General features: G+C 56.9%; 1 protein-coding gene across 1 annotated transcript; it reads left to right on the top strand.

The window, feature by feature from the left end:
• Positions 1-8,013: 8,013 nt before the first annotated feature.
• Positions 8,014-21,917, top strand: OLFML2B (olfactomedin like 2B). The gene is made up of 8 exons (XM_065673870.1): positions 8,014-8,227; positions 9,210-9,473; positions 12,892-12,999; positions 16,108-16,284; positions 17,956-18,184; positions 18,911-19,435; positions 19,907-20,083; positions 20,394-21,917. The coding sequence occupies exons 1-8, from the start codon at positions 8,084-8,086 to the stop codon at positions 20,993-20,995; spliced, it is 2,226 nt and encodes a 741-aa protein (XP_065529942.1). The 5' UTR covers positions 8,014-8,083; the 3' UTR covers positions 20,996-21,917.
• Positions 21,918-22,068: the final 151 nt, after the last annotated feature.

Genomic DNA, 22,068 nt, shown 5'->3' with positions numbered 1-22,068 from the left:
CTCTTTCTCTGGGCTAGCTGCCAGGCAGTGGCAGAAATTGAGGTCAGTGAAGTTAGGGAGAGGAGGCTGTAGCATGCACATTGCCTCATGTTTAGGCTGTAAGGGAGCACCAGATCTAAGGTCAGAGAAGTCAGACTGGTGGGGCAATGGCAATCTGGGCATTTCTCTGTATACAGGCAGTGGATCATGTCTCTAGATGTTTTATTACAGGCTCACTGGAGTGTTGATGGCATGGGCTTCTGGAGGTCCCTTGCTGAGTATGTCCCTCTTGGAGAAACAGGACTAGCACCAGCACTAATAATCTATCTCCCCGCTCCCTGCAGGGCCCCATGGTACTGGTCATGTCCTTGGGCTCTCCTGCTAATCTTTCATGTTCTGAGTCATGAGGCTTTTGGATCCAAGATTCTCATATGCCTTGTATTTCACATCTGAGTTAAGAGGTCCATCCTCGTGCCCAAACACCACCTGTAGTGTGAGCTCTCCCCAAGGGGGAAGATGTGTCAGGGTAGTGTAGCCCCTGGATGCTTAACCACAGGGATATCCTTGGTGGAGCTGCCTGCTCTGCATGGCGTGGGTGCATTGGCAGCTGCCTCATTGCAAAGCGAGCCTTTTGGGGACCCCTCTGCCATTTCCAGTGGGACCAGACATCAGCAGAGGTCCCTGTGGCTGTGCTGGGGGCAGCCACTCACATGAGCAGTGCCCAGTTCAGCTCCCACGGCAGGCACTGGGGTTGAACTTCCACCTTTCTGCGACGTGGCCCTTCAGCTGGTGAACAGCCCAGCCGCGTGCCAGCCCAGCCGGCAGCTCACCAGATGCCTGCCTCAGTCCCGTGGGTGCCAGTGGCTTCCTGTCACCCATGTGGTGATGGCTCTTGGCACTTCTGTCGTCAACAAAGCCCTTGGCAGGTTTGGTGACTCCTGCCAGACCTGCCGGTGTCATGGGACCAGCATTTAATGAGAAGGGACCACGAGGGTGGAACATCTCCTGCAGGAAATGTCCCGTGTGTGCACAGTCATCCTCTGTGGAGGCGAAGAGCTGGGTCCAGCTTCTTTCCCCAGCCTCGAGGGCAATGCAGTTGGGGTGTAGAGCAATAACACTGGTAGATGGTATAAGGGAGAACATAAAGGTGGTGGCATTAGAAGTATTGTCTTCCCAAAAGTCATTGTATCCCCCATGAGCCCACAGGATCTTCACTGAGGCATGGACACAGACTGCAGTGAAGCCTATTATTGTTGTCCCAGGGCAAATAGGGAGCGTGTTGGGACAGATTTGGTGATGTGGGTGCTGGTTCCATCTCCGGTTGAGTTGCCTGGGACACCTCACAGCATGTGATGGCTGTGTCCTGGAGAGACCTGCCCCAGCACATCACCCTACCTGTTCTATCACCCTCCCTCAATGCTGCTGATAGGGCTGATGCTCGCTGATCACTGCCTGAGCTGCACTTCATAATTAGTTGCAACAGGACCTACCAACACTCCTTGTGACCCACACCTCTGCCAGGGAGAGGTCATGTCTGTCAACCCTTGCTAATCCTCATTTTCTCCCCACCTTTTCCTCTTAGCTGTGTCCATGTCTCCCTCTCTGAGGTGCTCAGCTGGGACACAATTGCTGCATGACCAAGTCTGGCTCTTTGTAGCATTTGGCAGAACACTGATATGTGTGCTGTGGGTCCAACCACAGTGTCCTGGACACCATAGAAGTGCTGCTTGGGACAGGACAGACAGTCCATCCTGTTCCTTACCCATGCTTGCTTTGCCAGCATTACCAAATGCTGACCACCAGCAGCTTCTGCAGGGGCTGCCTGGGGTTTGCCTGCACAGCTCAGGTCCCCTGACCTCTCAGGTCCATGGTTCAGCTCAGGGGAGAGCACAGCAGGGCATTAACTAGAGGGACATCCCCAGGCAGGGGTGAGGGCACCTCAGAGCTGTGAAGAAGAGCCAGGCTGCTCTTTCCTGGAGCCAAAAGGACTGGAGACAACCAGTCCTCAGAGACCCACTTTTGCCCAAGTTGGAGGTTTTCCCATAAAATTCTAGTGTCATTTTCTGTCTGGGAGATAGAAACAGGGTTTGCTTCTCTCCTTTTCCTATATGTGAGCAGTTCTGTGGCATCCTCAAGCCCCTGCTTCCCCTGTGGGCCCCAGCCCTTGCCTTTGCAGGGCTTCTCTGAGCACAGCTGGGTCAGCACAAAGCAGGGGAACTGGAGTCTAGGGGAGGGAGGAAGGTATGAATGCAAGGTGCTGCAGTCAGAGCTGCATGGGGAGGTGGTTGTCCCTCTGTACCAGCTTGTTATGTCATGGCTTTTGTCTAAAATTACTAATTTTGTGTTTTCAGCTGAAAGTTCATCTCTAGAGGTGCTGCTTTTTGTGCCCGTGCCAGGTTCATTGACAGCTCGTGCAGTGAACTCTGTGCAGAGGGTGATGTGAGCCCATGTGTGTGGTGCCTGGGGATGCTGTTGTGGTGAATCCATGGTCATCCCTTCCCATCACAGCCTCACACCAAAGGATGGGATGTGCGGACATGAGAGGGACAGGGGGGATGTTCTGATCCTTCTGCAATGGCCCAGAAGCCGAGGGGTGGCTCACATCCACGTGTGTATGGGTACTGATGGAGCAGCCCCGTCACCGTGTGGGAGCGCTGGCAGCGAGCTGACGCGGCAGGGCATTGGCATGGCTGAGCGGCCTCAAAACCCAGGGACAGTCTTGCACAGCCCCACGCAGTGGAGAGGGCACGTTGTGCTGCTGTGGTGTGTGTGCTCAAGGAGATTTTGAAACACGGCAATGTGGAACCTTGCCTTGATCACAGGGGCTCAGCCAGGTTTAATTACAGTGTGCAGTGGGGACGGGTTCAATCAGCTGGCATCTCGGGGAGGCAGGATGTGTACAGCTGCATCCTTGCACCGGGGAGGAAGACAGTGGGTGTGAGCTGGGGTCAGGGGGCAGACATGCACACCCATTACCCTCTGGGGTTTTTTGTCACCTTTTGTGCCACTAAAAGCTGGGCTCCTAGCTGGACCTGTTTTCCCACCATGCCACACATGGGGTAACTATGGGGCAGAGGTTCTCATGGATGAGATCAGGGCTGCAGGGTGTCCAAGGCTGCCCCCCACAGCAGGTAACAGCATCAGCAGAGGCACCTGCGGTGTGCAGGAAACCCAGGCAAGTCCAAAAAGTCTCTGATGCTGATGGGAAACTTCCTGGCACTGCTTGGTGGATGGGAATAGGAAGCCATGAATTTCAGCATAACGCGATCATAAGGCAGAACTTGTATGAAGTCCCACTTTCCTCATACTACAGTAGTCTGTCCTGAGCTTTGCACTCACTGCCTGTGCAGCTCAGCTTGGTGCACATTCTCCTCAACCCAGCTTTAAGCTGCCCTCATAAGCTCTTACCAGGTCAAACAGACCTGTCTAGGAAGCCTGGGCCCTCATCCGAGCCAGCTAACCCAGCTGATACAGCACAACTCTCCTGGCCTGCTCCAGGTTTTAAAAACACTATTTCAAAGGTTTATTATTATTAAGACATATTTTTAACTCTGTCTTCTATTCTGGCCTGCACAGACCTCCTCTCTGTGCCCAGAGCTTGCTGAAGGAGGGATGCCAAAAGGCTTGATGCAGTCGTGCCTCCTGCAGGTGACATGGGCCTTAGAAAAACATGGTTTCCAGAGCATATCATACGCCTGTTTGCCCAGGTCTCGTTTGACTCACAGGCATAAACACAAGTGTCACTGCTGAGGTCAGGAGGGAAACCTCTCAATTGGCTGTGCAGCTCAGGGTCACGTCATGCGCTTTCCTGTCTTGTCAATTCACTCCATGAGATGGATTTCCTCCTCCAGCGGATGCAGGTAGGAGCAAGCTTCCCTCACCCTGGGCACCTGCAGTAAAGCTGCGTGACGGAGCTGACGCACGAGGCACTGTCACTGCTTGCTGCAGCCCCTTGGCATGGCCTCCTGCCATCCAACCATGAGCTGTCCCCATATGAGTGGCATCTATTGAGTTCCTGTCACTTCATATGCTCCCGTATCTCTCTGCTGGCCCTTGGCAGGTACAGAAACATCGCCATCATGAGTCCCTGGCAGCTATTGACAGCTGGCATGGAGCTGTAGAGCCCAGGGACATGATGGCATAATCCACCAGCCTCCTTCTATATGTAACCCCTGGCAGGCACAGCTGGATTAATTTATACTGCCTTGTAAAATCCAGCATGGGACTGCTAACAAGGAGACCTGCTTCCTGCAGCTTTTGTCTCTCTCAGCAGGAAGTGGTGTTGGCACCTGAGGCCATGGGACCAGAAGCCACAGGAGCTGAGGCCACAGGGAGGTGCTGAGAAAAACTACATCAAGTACCAGGAGTGCGCAGGGATCAAGCACAGCTTCTAGCTCACCTTGTTAACCTCTGAGCCAGACAACAAGAATATGTTGTGTGCCACCAGGGCTGCTAGTTATCATAGAACCATAGAATAGTTAGGGCTGGAAAGGACCTTAAGATCGCGTGGTTCCAACCCGCCTGCCATGGGCAGGGGCACCTCACACCTCCCCATGTCACCCAAGGCTCTGTCCAGCCTGGCCTTGAACACTGCCAGGGATGGAGTATTTAGCACTTCTTCGGGCAACCTGTTCCTAAATTAGCCAGAGGGTGTCCTGTGCAGGTGTGTGTCCTTCCCACTCACACCACTGACACAAGACAGCAGTGTCTGCCAAGCCACAGGGTTGTGCTGCCATTCAGAGACAGGTTGGAGAAATGGGCTGACAGGGGCTTCATGCATCCTACACAGGACAGTGCACAGTCCTACACCTGGGCAGGAGCAAGCCCATACACTAGGAAATGCTGGGGGCCACCCACCGGGAAAGCAGCTTGGCAGCAAAAGGCCCTGGGGGTGCTGGTGGACACCAAGCTGAACATGAGCCAGAAACGTGCCTTTGCAGCACAGGTGGTGAATGCCCTGGGGCGCACCGGGGGGATGCTGTGATACTTTCCCTCCGCTCAGCACTGGTGAGGCAACGCCTGCATCCGGCTCTGCACTGCCCACTACAAGAGTGACATGGGCATACTGGAGAGAGACTCACGATGAAGGAAGGGACTGGAGCATCTCTCCTGTGAGGAAATGCCGAGCGAGCTGGGACTGCTCAGCCCGCGGGAGGCTCAGGGTGGTCTCGGGCCGGCCGGCGCTGGCTCTCTGCGCCGGATATGAGGCGTTTTAACTGCGGAGAGCTTTAACGAGGGACAGCCCCGAGCCCCGGGCTGGCTCAGCCGGGCGCTGCGCGGGGCTGCGGGGCCACGCGGTGGTGCTGCGCCCCTGCGGAGCGGGGCGGCCTCGGCGGGGATAGGCCGGGAGCGGCGGCCGCGCGGGGGCCTGCGCGGGGTCACCCGGCCTCGGCAGCGAGCATCCCGCGGGGAGCGGTGGCCCCGAGCTGTGCTGGGGCGCTGCGTCTGTGCCTCCCTCGGCCCTGCCCAGCTCGGCAGCCCCTGACATGACACCGAACGGCACCCCGCGCCCAGCGTCCAGGTCAGCCCAGGTCTTAAGCCTCCCCCCATGGCCTGACTTGACGTTCCGTGTGACAACGGCGCTCACAACATGCTGCCCAGCCCTTCTGGCGGCCCGGGTCAGCACAGGGAGGTGGAAGGTGCTTTCAGACCTCGTTTCAGACCGCCTTTCAGGGGTCTGAGGGGACAGGGTTTTTGCATCCACAGCTCCTGGCACGGATGCTCTGCAGGTCTGTTAGATTCTTTTTTTCCCCAGCCCCGGTGATGTTTTCACTTGTGGCACTTGAGGAGCACCATCTACCTGCTCCCTTGGGCAGGCCTGGCCCTGCACTAGACCTACTGCACAGAATGGGGTCAGGCATGGGGACACTGGAGCCTCCTACTCAGGCTAAGAGCTGAGCCATCCTTCTTCAGCAAGACAGAAAAGCCAGAGCCACACTTGATTGCTCCACTGTCCTCTGTCTGTGGGTTTGTCTTGGTTTTTTTCTTGAAGGGGGAATGCTGAGAGTTAGAGTTGACCACAGTGAACCCAAAGTGCCTGCCACTGTCTCCTCTTGCCCCCAAAGGACAGCCTTAAACTTGTCTTTAACCCAAGCTAAATACCACCAGAAAAGCTTTCTTCCCCTTATTAAAAAACAAAAACAAAACCAAAAAACAACCCCAAAATCAAGAAGGGATGTCAGTGATATGTGAATTCCTTCCTTTCCATTTTGAAATACTGTGGTCGATTTGTTTTTCTCCTTTTTCCAGCCTTTAAAAAGGGCTAGGAAAAAGGCTTCCAAAGTTTTAGGTGCTGCTTGCAGCGGGACCTCTTGGAGCTGCTCTCAGCTGCTAACCCTGACAGCGACACGACTGCCTGGGGCCCGATGCTCAAAGCCAGCTGGAGGCCCCACTGTGCACAGGCTGGGGCTCCAAAAGCCCTGGTCTCACAGCCTCAGGGCAGTCTGTGCTGACAGATGGAGCAGCTACCCCCGAGGAAGCTCAGCTGTTGTCAGCACGGAGCAATGGAAAGAGAAGTGAAGGAGCTGGTGCCCAAGGGGCTTTTTATCCTTAAGAGAGCTTGATGGGGGAGGCTTACAGAAATGCCTTTCTTCTACTGCTCTTCAGTTGCCTGAAGGTTCACTGTCCCTGTTCTCCCACCCTCTCCAGTTGCTTCCCCTCCTCCTCTGTGCTGCTCAGCCTTGCGGCAGGGACTCACACATTCCTGTCCCCTTCTCCACAGGCTTCAGCTCCCAGGGAGGCTGAAGGAGAGGCAGGCACAGCGCCATGCCACACACAGCCTGCGGTCCTGGCCCTGGAGTCAGCAGCTCCTGCCACCCCCCCCCCGTGCCACAGCAGCTTCCTCTCTCACACAAAATGTTTTCTTTGTGTCTGGCAGCTCCATCCCCGCAGACCATCCCTGGGAGACAGCAATGGGATGGGAGAGGTGGAGCCGCCCTAGAGAGGTGCCTGGTCCCAGGACCGCAAGCACCAGTTTTGGGGTGGTTTGGGGACACGTGTGCGTTAAGGACTGGGGGTGCTTTGCTCGCGCACAGCCTTGCTTCATCGAGGGCTTCGCATGGCCCCTCTTGTCACCCGCTGTGTCTGTGGCTTCTTCCTCTGACCCATAATCAGGTTTTGAGGCAACTGTGAGCCTGTGCCATAACGGGGGCATGGTGCAGGCGTGTGTTTCATCTCCATCGGTACATTTATAAGGGCATCTCAGGTTTCCTCGTGTGTCAGTGAGGCCCAGACATCCTCAGGGCAGTGCAGACACCTACGCAGTGGAGGATGCTGCGACTGTGCTTTCTGCGGGAACAGTGCGTCCAAGACGTTTCCGTTTGGCAGGAGGCACAGGAGGATACAGGACTGCCAGAGTGGGGCCACTTCCCAGCAGCATCAGCCTACATGTCAGTAAGCGCATGGAGGTCTGCGCTCATGGCTAGCAGCCTGTGTTTGAAACATGAACTGCTTGCGTGACCCCAGCACATACAGTGTTACCACATGCAGGAGTGCTGTGCTGTGTCCTGCCACCAGCACAGCTTCCTTGCGACCCAAAGTACGTGGAGGATGAGAGCCAGGTTTTTAGTGGAGATGGAAAAGGAGCCAGGCAGGCTATAAGGCTTTCTGTCCCCCACCAGCTCCCTGGCAAGCTGCAGGGGTGGGATGCGCAGGTTTGCTTGGTGCAGACAGGCAATGTGGGTTATTTTGGGGGAGAAGGGTTGCAGCCCTCCAGAGAAGCCCCGTGTGAGGGAGCAGGAGATGCCCAAGTCACCCGCACCCTCCTCCTGGCCGCAGCCTGCCGCACACGGGCAGCTTGAGCACCGACCCGTGTCCCCGCCGGGCCAGGGCCAGGGCCAGGGCCAGGGCCAGGGCCAGGGCCAGGGCTAGGCTGCGGGCAGCCCCCGCCGCAGGTGGGAAGCACCGCCCGGGGCGGCTCCGGTCCCGCCCCGCGGCCCGCTCGGCCCCGCCCGGGGGCCTGTCCCGCCGCGGAGGGAGGACCGGAGGGAGGGAGAACCGAGCGACCGGGGCGGGAGCCCGGCCCGGCCCCGCCCGCGCCCGCCGCGCCGCACCTGAGCGAGCAGCGGCGGCTCCGCGCTGGCCCCGGCCCCTCTGCCGCCCGCCCATGGCTCGGCCGCTGCCGCTGCTGCTCTGCTTGGCCGCGCTGGGCGCCGGCTGCCGGGCAGGGTCCCCCCCCGCCGGTACGGCCGGGCCCTCCGCCGAGCCGCTGCAGGACGAGGCGGACAACCAGGAGAACATCCTCTCGCAGGTACCTGCTGGCGAGGGAGCGGGGCACGGCGGGGCGGGGGGTGCTGTGTGCGTGTAGGGCCGCGCTGGGGGATGCTGAATGTGCGCGCTCGGCGGTGCTGGGGGATGCTGTGCGCGCCCCGGCGCTCATCGGCGGGGCTAGGGTGGATGTCGCTGCAGGGAGTTTTATCGCCCCGGGGTGCAGTGAGCTCCCTGAAGCCCCGAGGGGGGCAGTTCACAGCCTCCGTCCTCTCGTTTCTGTGCGGGGAGCTCAAAAACCGAGGAGCACTTTAGGAGGGGAATTGGTGGAGCCTCTTTGTGTGCAGAGGGGAGGGATCCAGGCTCTTTCCCCGCCAGTGGGATGTGGTGGAGGTTTCTATTAGATTTGGCCGATCAGACTGTGTGTTATTATCTGCCCTCGGAAATAGCTAATGTGGAGTCTATTGGAAATGTACCGTCAAAGTTATTTTTGTGCTTGGGCTTTCAGAAGCTCTGTCTGCAAATCTCTGTAAAGGAAATTCCTGGCATTGTATGGGGCTAATCAGAAATACTGCTTCACCACCAGGTTACGCTGCTCATAGGGTGGCTTTCAGTAACCCTTCCAGTGCACCCTTACCCCCTTTGCCCCTGTAAAAAAACCCTTGTTCAGGGTGACAGGTGACTTAATGGGTTTAGTGGACACAGAGCATTAAAAGACATCAGGATGGGGTTCGTATTTAAAATCCCTGTATTTAAGGTTCCAAGCGGCTAGGTCCACTGTATGCCAAGTGGAATAAAAAATACCCTGTTGGGAGAAGCTAGTTTTTATTCCCCTTGTAGGCAGGGACCAGAAAGCTCTGCACTCTCTAGAAAACTTGTTGGATTTTGGAAGAGCTGGCCAATTTCCTTGAGGTTTAGGGTGCCCAAAGTGTCCTTGTTTGGACCGTGAAGTCCAGGGTGCCCTGGTCCCTTGCTGGGCAAGCAGAGGAGAAGATGTTTGCTAACTGCTGGTGACCTGTGCTCAGCTGTTAGGTGACTATGACAAGGTGAAGGCCGTGTCCGAAGGCTCCGACTGTCGGTGCAAATGCCTGGTCAGGCCCCTGGGCCGTGGCGCCTGCCAAAGGATTAACGAAGGCGCGTTCAAAGCGGAGGATTTCTACACGGTGGAAACCATCACGTCAGGACCCAGCTGCAAGTGTGCGTGCGTGGCCCCCCCCTCGGCGCTCAACCCCTGCGAGGGGGACTTCAGGCTGAAGAAGCTGCGGGAGGCGGAGAGCAGCGACCTGAAGGTAGGAGAGCACCTTGATTTTGGGATTCTTCTGGGAGGGGGAGATCTTCCGAAGCCTTTTCTTCCAGGGTTTTTTTAAAAACAACTTTTTTCCTAGACTTTCTTTTATAAAACCTCTCCTAGTTACCTTTATGTCTGCATGCTTGATATGAAAATCAAGCTCAGCTTAAGGGATTGATGTGAGCAGCTGCAGATTCACCCCACGCTGCCTGGGGTCCCCTGTGGCTGCCTGTGCTGGCAGCCCAGGAGGGACTGGGCTGCTCCCTGCCCTTTGTCCAGCACTGCATGTCCCTGGGGCACAGCTCTGCAGCTGCCAGGTCTGTTTCCGGCCACGGAAAGGGGCTCCGAAGGGCCCACGCAAAAAGCTGCTCTGGCTTCAGGAACCAAAAGCTGCTGATGCGTCAGCGTGAGGGTGTGTTACACAGCTGGCTGATGGCGGCATGGGTTTTGTTGGTTTCAATGCTGACACTTCTGTGCTATTCAGTATTTTGTCTCTTTAGTAATATCTCCCTCTTTTCCAAATGTGACAGTGTTTGTTCTAAGTACTTGTGGCTTTGAGTGGATGCTTTCTTTTGCCGGTCTATCAGGTGGCAGCAGACCCTGCTGGGTTTTCCAGTTTGTTACCTGCACAGGGCAGCAGAAATCCTACCCAAAGGGCCACTGGTTTGGTCCAGCCCTGGGGAGTCCCCAGAGCAAAAGGCTGAGTGCTGGGATGTACCCTGGGGCAGTGCTGCTCATCCCAGCTCCGGTGGGAAAGCAAGGCAGCATGCAAGGTGCCGTGGGGCATCCTGCCACTGAGGCCACCATGATGGGCTTGTTCTAATTAACTTGAAGCTCAAGGATGTGTTTTGTCTTGTCTGACTGCAGACAGTTAGCGGCTTCTTGTCCAAGCTTCCCTGCAGCTAGGGAAGATAAACAGGCACAGGCAGACAGTCCATCATTTGAGAGAAGGAGGAGACCCAGCCTGGAGCTGTTTGGTGGTCCCTCGTCTGCAGGAGAAGCCAGGATGTCCCACTTGGCCTTGGATGAAGAGCTGGGAGCTCCCTGCTGTTCGGGGGGGGGGACACCCTCCGAGGTGACAGAGCCACCCCTGTAGTCCCTCACCGGGAAGCAGGCTCCTTCACCAGCAGCTCACACCCCTCTCCCTGTGCTCTCCGGAGCTGGGCAGCCTCCAGGAGGAGCGGAGCAGCATGGCTAGCTGCACCCTTGGCTCCGGCTGCCTCTTCCCACCAGGGAGCAGCTCACAGCCAGCTGTGGTGTGAAAGCTTGTCCTCTAGGAACTGGCCCAGGCTCCCCCGCTCATTTCGCAAGGATTCGCGGCCAAAGGTTTTTGCAAGGTTTATCCAAATACACACACGTGGGGATTTTCTGGGCTGCAGGAGTCAAACCCCAGGAGCTGCGGAAACAGGCTTGCATTCTGGCCGGACACAGAGCCCCTCCTGGGGTCGAGCTCGCTGGGAACAGCCACCTCTTGCAGGAGACGATGGGAAGCAGGAGGGGATACAGCCTCTGCTCTTGTGTGACTCATGAAGAGCAGCTCCCCCGCTCTTCTCTTCGGCAGGGGGGCCGGGAAACCCAGGCCTCCTCACTGCTCCAAACAGCCCCACGGCTGGTCTCATGAGCGTTGTTCCTGCCCCCTGCAGCAGCGGAAGCATGTAGAGTGGTGCCCTATGCCTGCTGTGTTTCATGGGGCTTTCTTATGCTCTGACTCAAAAGCCCTGGGTACTCCACATGTGGGAGAGCTGTGAGAAGCTCCCTGAAATGAGAGCCCTCCTTTATGAGGGATGGGCTGGAGGATGGTCCCCCTGAGGGAGCAGTGAGCAAGGGAGCTGCCCAGGCAGCAGGAACGTACCCCTGAGCCACCCCGGCTCAGCTGAATGGCTGCGCTGAGCATCCCAGCTCGAGGTTTCAGTCCCATCTGTGCCTTTAATAAGGTCCCATAGGACTTTATGGACCATCAGGACAGTGAGAGCAAAGTCTGCAGCTAGTGAAGGGAAGGAAACATCAGGTTGGTGTGCATCAGTATGATCATTATGGGAGGCTCAGCTTGGTATCGGCAGGGGTAGCTAAATCTAAGATCTATTTTTGTGAAGTGGCAGCATGCTGCTTCTCTGCCTGCAGGCACAGCGTGTGTTCTGGGGTCTGGGGTGCAGAGTCTTGCAAGGAGTCTGTGCTCAGGAAGATTTGGAAGGTGGTTAATAAAGTCTGCAGCCTTTGTGCATTGATGGAAACTATCCAGCCTGGAGGGAAAGCACATGTCTCCAGTGGCTGTCTGGCAAGTGGAGCGCATTGTATCGGTCGTCTCCGTCCAGTTCTTGGTGGAAAGTGGATGCGTAGCCATGAAACAGCCCTTGTCTCTTAATGCTGCCATTTTATCTGGCCCAAAAAACTCTTTCCTTTGCTGTCAGCTCCACAGGGAGACTGCAGAGGCTGGGGTGGAAACTCAGAGTGCTGCCAGCAGTGCTGCCTGCACTTCTTCCATGTTTGGGGAGCTCTGTTGACCAGTTTGTAACTGCTGGGAGAAAATGTCACCACCTTGTAGTAACCCCCGTGCACTGAAAACACTTCTCAGCCGTCAGGGCTGTAGGGTCTGCAGCACCACGCTGGGCATGTGGGTACAGGGAGTGGGTGCGTGTGGGAGCCAAGTCAGGGAATGGCCCAGGAGCCCTCCTCACCAGCCTGTGCCTTGCTCAGCACCATCCTCTGCAGACTGAGCACCGTGAGGTGCAGAACGAGGGTATTTCTGTCTGGATCCCCAGGCTTGGTGAGCAGGGGCTGATTCTGGGCGGGACGTGGGGACACAACCCTTCCTGCTGCAGGAAGGGGGTGAGTTAATGCAGAGCCCCTCTGAAACGGGTGGTTGAAGGTGAAGGCAGCATCCCTGTGTCAGAGCTGATCTCCAGGGAAGCAAGCTGTTACCAGGCTGGCACTGGATTTCAGTTGCTTCACTCCTGCATTTGTGAATATTTTTAAGTTTTTAAACAAGTTTCCTCTTGTTCCAGGAAAAAACCACAGGATGGCACGAACTCAGAGTGATCTCAGACTCACTTCTATTTGAGCTGCTGTTCTCTTGTTGCCTCTTGTGCTGCCAGTCATGTCACTGGTGGAGTAGTTAATCCTTTGTGCCTGTGACAGAACCTCCCTAGTGCCGCCAAGGAGAGCAGTGCTTCTCCTTGCCTGCTTGCTAATCCCCAGCGCCCAAAACATGCTCCTGAAGCTCTGCAGAGGTGGCGTGTGTTGCTCTGCTTGCTGTGCTCTGACCACAGCAGCAGGGCTGTATAAGGAAAAACTTGCTTTTTCGTAAGCCTTGCACTCAGATGGATGCATTGCTCTTGCCTCTTGAGTTGTACAAACCATGCAGGCACATGTACAAACCAGCAAGTGCCTCTGACTGACGGTGTGCTCCCTTTGCCTTGCAGCTGTCCTCCATTGTCGAGATGCTGGAAAGTGCCTTTTATGGTTTAGACCTTCTGAAGCTGCACTCGGTCACAACCAAGCTGGTGGGTCGGGTGGAGAAGCTCGAGGAGGTAAGATGAGTTCCCCCTCTCTCCTTCGAGGCTGTTGCCTTTGGTAGGACTTGCCTGAAGTCAAGTTCTTGGCATCTTTGGTGCATTCAGAGCCTTGTTTCTTTGGAAGAAATGTTAATTAACTATTAGGCTGAAACTAAACTTGACCAGACGAGGCTGTTCAGACCAGACCAGACTCTACTGTGTTCCTCACAGGCAGTGCCCAGTGCTTTGCCACTCAGTTAACCTCCCCTGACCCTCTCCAGTGTCCCCCCCATCCCTTGTGGCTCAAACTGGATGTAGGATCGCAGCTGCGGCCTCATAGGAACCAGTACGCCTTTGGGGTCAGATGGGCCTGCTGTTAAGTTTTTCCTCTTCAAAGTGTTATGTCTGTGCTAGTGTGATAGTTGCTCTGAAGTGGCTGCTTTTGTGCTGTTTGATGTGGGTACTAGAGGTTCAGGGCTGGTGTTGGGGTACACTCACCAGGACTGCTGGTAGCCAAGGAGGTCAGGTTCCTTAAGGACCAAGTTACATCTTGGCCTGTGTTAAGAAAGAGCTGAACCCTCACACTCCAAAAAGGATACAGAAAGTACCTTCCTTTTCTTCTTGTGTTTTTTTCGGAGCAGACTTCCAGTGAAATACTTTTCACTCCCATGCAGTTTAATGTTTCTTTGGCTAGCACAGCACAGGGTTTGCAGTGTGCTAAGCTGTGCTCAGCTATGTAGCGACAGGTTGCCAGATTAAATACTGGAGTTTTCTCCCGTGGTCCGTATCTGGGACAGTAATTCCACGTTCTTGTCAGAGTGGAGCAGTCCTGCTCGTCTGCAGCCAGGAGCCGAAAGGCGATGATTTATAAAGCCAAAATTCCGCTTGCAAAGTGTTTCGGGAAGGCACGGCGTGCTTCATCCCGGGGTCAGGAAGGAGCCAGCCGAGAGGAGTGTGTTTGCCTGGGGGGCTCTGTGTTTCCAAGCACAGCGATTGACCCAGAAGGAGAAAAAAGGTTTTGAGGTCTAAAACTAACAAAGCACCAATGTTTTTGTTTGCAATCCCACCCTGTTCCTGTGGTTTAGCATATTCTGTGGTTGCTTCTCGGGCTCCTAATCAGGGGAGAGGAGCCAGGGAAGTGGGAGCTGTGCTGCCAGCCCTGTGCCGCACGTCCCCATTGGGGAGCTTCACCCCTGTGACACTGATGGCCACAGATCTGGTGGTGCAACCTGTCCCATGGCACGGTGAGCTGGTCTCCCCCAGAGCAGGGGATAGGGAGGGCCCCATCAGGACAGATTGATGGTCCATTGCTATTAAACATCCACAGTTAGCTGGATTAGGGATGATGAAGGGAACAGGCCTTTTTCGGTGTCATTTGTGGATCTGTGGTCAGTGAATTTGTCTCCCCTGAAACCAGCTGACTGCGCTCTTCTTTGGCACCAAAGTGGCCCTGCGTATCAGCCAGTTCCTGCACAGGGGTTCAGTGCAAGCAGTGCTGGTGGCAGTTGCATGTCTAAGCACATCAGGATGACCTTGCAGCGTGGCTGCTCTGCTCGCAGCCTGTCGCAGCAGCTCAGACAGGCAGGAAGCTTGGTCTGGCTGATGCAGTTTGGCCAGAGAGGGAGCAATGAAGGTGTAGGAGAGGGGAATTCATAGATTTGGGTCTTTAATTTCCCAGAAGTAGGACAGTGGGAGCGGGTAACAAGCAGTTGAAGCTACCTGCACTCACTCGGATGGGATGGAGCAGGGCAAGAGAGGTCTGGGTTGATGGAGAATCATCGTCTGGTACATGGAGATTCCCCTGGTGCTGCTGGGGCAGGGCAGAGCTGATACAGGCAGCGCAGGCGACAGGTGTGAAATGCCTCCTGCTGCCGGCTTAGCATGTAAATTCCTGTTGGGAAGATGAGGATCACACCCTGCATTGACCATGGGATCCGATATGGACAGCTGAGATGCTGAACAAGAGCCTGGCATGGCTTTAAAGCATCGGCTTCCCAGGCGGGTGTGCTTTTGGCAGCTGCTCCCCAGAAAGCAGCTGAGCGGCCTCAAGCAGCATCACAGGCCAGGCTTTGGTGGTGCCTCCCCACTCAACGGGAGGCAGATTTTATCCCCAAACGAGTCATAAGCCAAACATTACACAGAATAAGTGATAAGGGTACAGGGCTGTCAGGATCAGTCATCCTCCCAAGAGGAGGATATTATCAAAGCTGCTTCTGCTCCTGTGCTGCTCCTAGGAGAGCATCATGAAATCCTCTGTTCCTTTTCTTACTACAGCAAAATGCTTGCTGAGAAGCCCCTGTGTTGTTGGACTCAGCCTCAGAAATTGCATGATAAATACGTGTCTCACAGTTCCTGGGTAAAGACTGGTAACTCAGATGCCCATAGAGAGGGACTGAGGGTTAACTGAGCTCAGGATGGTGGTGGTGCAGAGGTGAGAAGTCTTTGCGAGTTGCCTGTGGTATAACGAGGCGTTTTACACAACTGGTGTTGGTAAAGGGAAGGAACCCTCAATACTTGTTCCAAAGAGCTACAGCCTTCTCTAGGGAGGCAGCTTCTCTGCTTTGTCTTTAGCTTGCAGCTGTTGCATCAGCTGGTGATGTTGAGGTTGCAGATGGAGGTCACGGTGGGGTTTAGGAGAAATTAATGGTGGAACAGATTGATAATGAAGAGCTGGGGGAACCACCCTCAGTCTCTGTGCAAAAATGCTGTGATTGATGTGCCATCTATTCAAAGCAGTAAAATACCAAGGAGTGTTGAGCAGAGACTGCAGCAACCGCTTGGATAGCAGGTACGCCTATGGTTGGAGACTGAGAAGGGCAAAAGGTTTGTCGGCCCTGGGCTGCCTGATGAGAGCTGCAGCCAGCAGCAGCTCCCTCCTGGAGCCAGGGCAGCTCTCTGAGGGTCCGTGGCTCTCCTCTCCTCCCCACATTCTCCCTCTCTTCCTGGGAGTGGATGGTGGTGGGGAGGAGCAATCCTGAGTGTGGCACTGAGCAGCCAAGCAGTGGCGCAGGACTGGGAGAAGAGAAACCAGAGAAGTGGGATGCGGACCTCAAGGATTTGCCTCAGGGGTCAGGCAGGCAGGATGGGACCGTGGTCCACCCCTTGTCTTTACACGGGACAAAGTCTCCTCTCTCGCTTTTCTAGGGCATGTCCAGGAACTTCACACAGCAAGGCCACCGCGCAGGAGCCAGCGCGGAGGAGGGTGCGCAGGAACCGCACCGCAGGGAGCGGGAGAACTGCTCCAGCCTCCTCACCAACAGCCTTGCTGACATCGAGGGCTCGCTGCAGCGGGACGCTGAGGCTGCCTACATGCACGCAGAGGTAGGACCGCCCAGGCGGGTTGCGCGGCTCGAGATCGCCGCTGCAGCGGGAGCCAGCCCTGAGGGTGTCTCTGGCTGCGGCCCCTGTCCCGGGGTTATTTTCTCCTTGGCTCAGCAGACCCCACTTCCGTGCCTCCGGCTCCAGCCCGCGCCCCGCGGCTGCCGCCGGGATGCAGGAGGGAGCCGGAGCGGGCAGCTCCCCGGGCCGCCCCCCTTCCCCTGGGGCTGCTGGTGTGCGAGGTCAGCGGCCGTGCTGCTTGGAAAGCATGATGTCATTGCGGGCGGCCGGGAAGCGCTGCGAAACTCGGAGCCTTTGACTAGCAGGGCCTGGGGCTCGGCGCAGGGCAGCCTGTTCGCCCTCCATCCCTCCCGGGCCGTTACCCCTCCCCAGCCAGCCCCTGCTCCTGGCGGGCTTCAGGCAGAGCCTCCAGCATCTCACTGGCTCCAGCCCCAGACTGTGGGGATCCCTGCGGGGGCTGCCCCAGTGCACCAGCACTCTGTACTGGGGCAGTGGTTTCTGCGCAGCCCCGGAGAGAGTGCTGGGAAAAGGCCTGCCCAGGGTGTCCTGACCCCCTTGCTGTTTTGCTTTGCTGCTCTGATCCATGCTGGGGGGCTGCTGGAGCATCCTGCCTTTTGCAGGGCAAAAGGAGGTGTCTGGGGATGGGGGGTCTGTTGCTGCATCATTTCCAGCTCAAAGAGGGGTGTCCAGCTCCAGGGAGTGAGAGCATCCTTCACATGGCCCCTGCGGGTCCTACACAGGGGGATGCTCCCCAAGCCCCTGTGAGAAGGATGGGCTCCCACTGTGCACTGCAGGACACTGACCCTCATGTGCTGTGCGCTCTGCTCCAGGCAGAGCTCTGTGCCCGGCAGCACGCCCAGCACCTTTCCTCTGCTCCCTGGGCCGTACCTGGAGCATGGGCTCTGCTGCCTGCTGGAGAGGAGCCAGCCCAGGCCAGGCAGGAGAAGGAAGTGTGGGGCTTTTATTACCCCGGGTGACCTCATTTCCCAATGTTCCTCTTTTCTCACTGTTAATTGCAGCAGGGCTGTGAAGGAGCCCTGTGCCTGTCTGCTCAGCCAAATGGGCACCGCTTCAACCTTTCAGCTGTCTTTCCGATTTCCTTTAATGAGATGAAATCCATCAGGCATGAGCTGTGGCAGCTGGTGGCTGCCTCAGTGCAGAGCTCCCGCTTCCTGCCCTGGCTGGCGAGGTCCCTCTCCCTGCCCTGGGGATGGTTCCTGGTCGCTGCCTGTCAGGACCTTCAGCCTCTGCTCTGCCGAAGCTCAGCGCACATTGCACGCTCTCTGTGGATCAGGTGCTGACAGTGCAGGGGGCGGATGTGCGAGCAGTTGCAATGGGGGCTGTGCCCTGTGAATGCCGCCCCGGGGTCCCCCCGCCCTGCCCTCACATCCTGCATCCCACAGCCTGTGCCTTACTGAGCACCCGGTCCCAGTTTTGCAGGGTGGCACCAGTGTCACGCAGAGGCAGTGCTGGTCTGCCACCCCTGCTGCCTCCTGGAGGGTTTCTCAGGTGGAGGACGGGCTGAAGATGACTCTGAGAAGGGAAGGAGGGCAGTGTCCTACCCAATGCTCAGCTGGCCAGCCTGACCTGCCCCGTCTGCCAAAACATGGCTATTCTGGCTCATGCACTAACAACCTCCTGTGCCTCTTCCAGGGAAAATATGAAGAAAGATTCCTGAAAGAGGAAACCATATCCCAGCAGATCAACTCTGTTGAGTCCCTGCCGGAGCTGCACCTCTCTCTGGAGGATGGGAAGCCTGAGCAGCTCTTGCAGAGGAAGCTACATGTGAGGAGCCGTCCTCCTTCCAAGCCCACCATCGTCCGAGGGGTCACCTACTACAAAGCCCAGTCCACTGAGTCAGAGAATGACATCGAGGAGCAACGTGAGTTGGGTTTGCAGCCACGTCCAGTAGGATGGTTGCATCCTGCTGCAAAAGCAGTGTCCACCCCTGAGTCCTGCCTCATCCCCTGGGAAGCACATGGGATCACCATAGGAGAAGGGCTTGGAGGTGGGATGATTGGTACCTCACCCCTGTGCAGCCTTTGAGCCCTGCGTGGGGGACCATTACAGCACTGTTATTCCATAGAAAATCCCTGGTAGCTAAGGAAATAGGTCACTGCTTTAGTTTAAAATACCCAGCACCAACACCTTTCCAAAAGTAAATGCAAGTTTATTACACGTTAGTCCTACAAATGTGCCTGCCCCGTGGCATCCAGGGAGGTTGGTGCAGTGGTCGGGGTGCTGGAAGGCAGCCTGGTTTAGGAGGGTGGGATCCGGCTGGGTGCTGCAGTTGTGTCTCTGTCCTGTCCCAGGCAGCGTGGAGCCCCTGCTCCATCTCTGGGAACTCGCAGACTGCATCGCGCTCCATCACCTCCCGCTCTGCGCAGCCTGAGGTGGTGGATGTGGCTGTGATGGGGTCTCACTGACCATCAGCCCCTGCAGCTCACACAGCCCTTCTCCAGCTGGGAATTCAGAGGGAAACCAGACGGATTTAGTACAGCCTGGACAAGTGGGCAGAGGAGCAAGAGCAGTGGGGTGGGCGCAGAGGGGCTGTACAGGACTTACTCCTGCTCTCTGTGGGGCTGATGCCCATGCCTGTATTTGCCAGCGGACGAGCTGTTCAGCGGGGACAACACGGTGGACCTGCTGATCGAGGACCAGCTCCTAAGGCCCAGCAGCAGGGCGGGTGAGGACACAAGGAAGCCCGCCCCGGTGGGATGGCCACCCACCCCTGGCAGCGACCCTACCACCCCGCCAGCCACCGACACCGCCACGATGGCCACAGTGCCCCTGTCCCCTGCCATGTCCACAGAGCCCATGCTGGATGCCACCCTGGAGACCATGACCGCCCTGCCAGGGCTGGTGGAAGAGAAAACTCCACAGCTACCGGCAGCCTTGGCCAGCACAGTGGTGGCCACAGCCACAGAAAGCCCATCTACAGCCACCACTGCTGTCCCCAGCCCTGCCATGGCCACCACCACTGGCACCTTAAGGGACATGGGGATGAGCCCTGCCCCAGAGAGCAGCCCGGGAGCTTGGGGACCAGCAAGCACCCCTCCAACACCAATCAGTCTCACCATCCCTGCCACTCCAAAGCAAGCACTGGAGGAGGAGGACATCAGGAACATCATTGGTGAGTGCCTGCACTGATCCAGCTGTGAGCGTGAGGGCTGACTTGTGCCCGCAGCGTGTTCTGCTAAGCACGGCACACCTGAATTCGGTCACGGGTGGGAGGTGCCATGGAGATGGTGGCTGGACAGCACTTTACTGCGGTGCCAGGTTTACTGGCTTGTTAATTCTGGAACCTACTGCGGTCTCCTCTCAGCTTGAGGGCCAGGGAAGAAAGAGGTCTCCCTGGAGATGGACCCAAGGCAGACAGCAGCCTCAGCTGGGGCAGGAACGTGGCTGGGGCTATTGGGAACTGTTTGCAGGATGTGGCCAGTGCTGCTGGGCCTCATTAGGCTGAGCCCAGGCCGAGGCAGTGGGGGTACCTGCTGGGTGGGCAAAGGGCTGGAGGAGGGTGATGACTGCAGAACCCCAGCAGGAGCAGGGAGAGCATGGCTGCACTGCCTCTAGGCTCATGAGCTTTTCTCTGCCTGCACAGGGCGCTGCAAGGACACGCTATCCACCATTTCGGGGCCCACCACCCAGAACACCTATGGGCGCAATGAGGGTGCCTGGATGAAGGACCCCCTGGCCCAGGAGGAGCGGATCTACGTCACCAATTACTACTATGGGAACACGCTGGTGGAGTTCAGGAACCTCGACAACTTCAAGCAAGGTGGGTTTGCACCATCCCCAGTGCTGCTCGACTGGCCTGAGTAGTGTCCCTGTCCCCGGGATGCTGCACCATGGGGGGGGTTGTCTGCCAGGGACCCTCCCCTCTTGGGTGCTGGCACCCAGCGTGTGGAGTTCAGAGCACAGAGCAGGTCAGGCTGCCCCTTGTGACCCTGGACTTGCCTGTCACCGCACCAGGCGGCTGCTGGTGCCTGGGGAGGGAGTGCAGCAGGGCTGTGGGCAAAGGGTGCTGCTGATGAGGCCACCAGCCCCAAAGCAAAAGGTCTCACAAGCAAGGTGTCTCTGCCGCACAGGTCGCTGGAGCAACTCGTACAAGCTCCCGTACAGCTGGATTGGGACGGGGCACGTGGTCTACAATGGCTCCTTCTACTACAACCGGGCCTTCACGCGCAACATCATCAAATACGACCTGAAGCAGCGGTATGTGGCTGCCTGGGCCATGCTGCATGATGTGGCCTATGAGGAGTCTACCCCGTGGCGGTGGCGTGGCCACTCGGATGTGGACTTTGCTGTGGATGAGAATGGCCTGTGGGTCATCTACCCAGCCATCAGCTATGAGGGCTTCAACCAAGAGGTGATTGTGCTGAGCAAGCTGAACGCGGCCGACCTCAGCACCCAGAAGGAGACCACGTGGCGGACGGGGCTGCGGAAGAACTTCTATGGGAACTGCTTTGTCATCTGCGGGGTCCTGTACGCGGTCGACAGCTACAACAAGAGGAACGCCAACATCTCCTATGCCTTTGACACGCACACCAACACGCAGATCATCCCCCGGCTGCTCTTTGAGAACGAGTACGCCTACACCACACAGATAGACTATAACCCCAAGGACCGCCTGCTCTATGCCTGGGACAATGGGCACCAAGTCACCTACCATGTCATCTTTGCCTACTGAGACCCCCCGGCACAGTGGGGCACTGCGAGCCAGGGGCCACCAGCACCTTTTGTTATTATTTTTATTGTTATTATTGTTATTTTGTACAAATCAAAGAGTAAATGATGGATTTTTAAGCTGTTTTTTATGGCGGATCGTAGATCGATCCCCAGGCCGGAACCACTCCCTTTCTCTTTGCTGTAACCTTGCTTCTGGCTTTCCTTCCTGCAGGAGAGCAGACCCAGCTCTCCTGCCTGGGAGAAGAGGTGGCCTAGATGCGGTCCTCCTCAGAGGTTTCATCTAACAATGCTCACCAAGAGACCCACAACCAGTGCAAAGGTGGCCTTCCTGCTGCAGGCACCAGGTCCCAGCGGGATGCTGACGTCTGCCTGTCCTTGTGGAGGATGTGCATGTCCCATAGGACTGTCCTGTCTCCTTCGACCATCTTCCCAGCTGACGGGCAGCAGGCCCTTTGGCGATCCTGCTGTATACATGGGGCTGCGAGTGCAGCTCTGGCAGCCCTTGGTGCTGGCACTTAGGCCTAGGACTGTCCCCTCCACCCTGGGCTCTGCAACCTGCTCTGGGGGGCCGGGTGCACCCTGAGCCCTGACTCGCACCTGGAGTGAGCTGGCAGTGGGGAGGGGGACACTGTAAATACATGTAGATGGCTTTTGTTTGTTCAATTTGTAACCCAAAATAGTCCCCATTGCTGGTTGTTGGGCAAAGGCTTTGCTCGGCCAGGCGCTGGGCTGCCTGGGTGGGGGAGCTGTGCATCTGGGGGAGCCCTGGCTCCCCATGCCACTGCCGCTCCGTCTCCCATGTGCCCTCTCACTGCCATGCTCGCCCTGGTCCTGGCTGCTGGCCATCAGGAGCCCCTGCCCTTCTGCCCAGCAGCATCTTGTATTTACCTGCTGTCAACAATAAAACATCCCATACCTTTGCAGCTGTTTGGGGCTTTCTTTGGGTCTGGTTCACCCTCTTGGTGCATGGAAATGCATGGGAGGGTGGTGGTTTTGGGGAATGCCCATTTACACATAAAGAGGCTCTAGGCTGCTTATGCCTGGCACCAGGGCAGGGCAGCATGGCTGTGTCCA

The sequence above is a fragment of the Lathamus discolor genome, chromosome 3 (assembly GCF_037157495.1).
Source record: "Lathamus discolor isolate bLatDis1 chromosome 3, bLatDis1.hap1, whole genome shotgun sequence".
Taxonomy (NCBI): domain Eukaryota; kingdom Metazoa; phylum Chordata; class Aves; order Psittaciformes; family Psittacidae; genus Lathamus; species Lathamus discolor.
The sequence above is the reverse complement of the archived record's forward strand: the minus strand, read 5'-3'. Positions and strand labels throughout refer to the sequence as shown.

Coding starts and splice junctions, on each gene's coding strand:
- OLFML2B (XM_065673870.1), top strand. CDS start 8,084: ATGGCTCGGCCGCTGCCGCTGCTGCTCTGCTTGGCCGCGCTGGGCGCC. Junction 18,185..18,910: donor GAATGACATCGAGGAGCAAC/GTGAGTTGGGTT, acceptor TGTATTTGCCAG/CGGACGAGCTGTTCAGCGGG. Junction 19,436..19,906: donor GGACATCAGGAACATCATTG/GTGAGTGCCTGC, acceptor CTGCCTGCACAG/GGCGCTGCAAGGACACGCTA.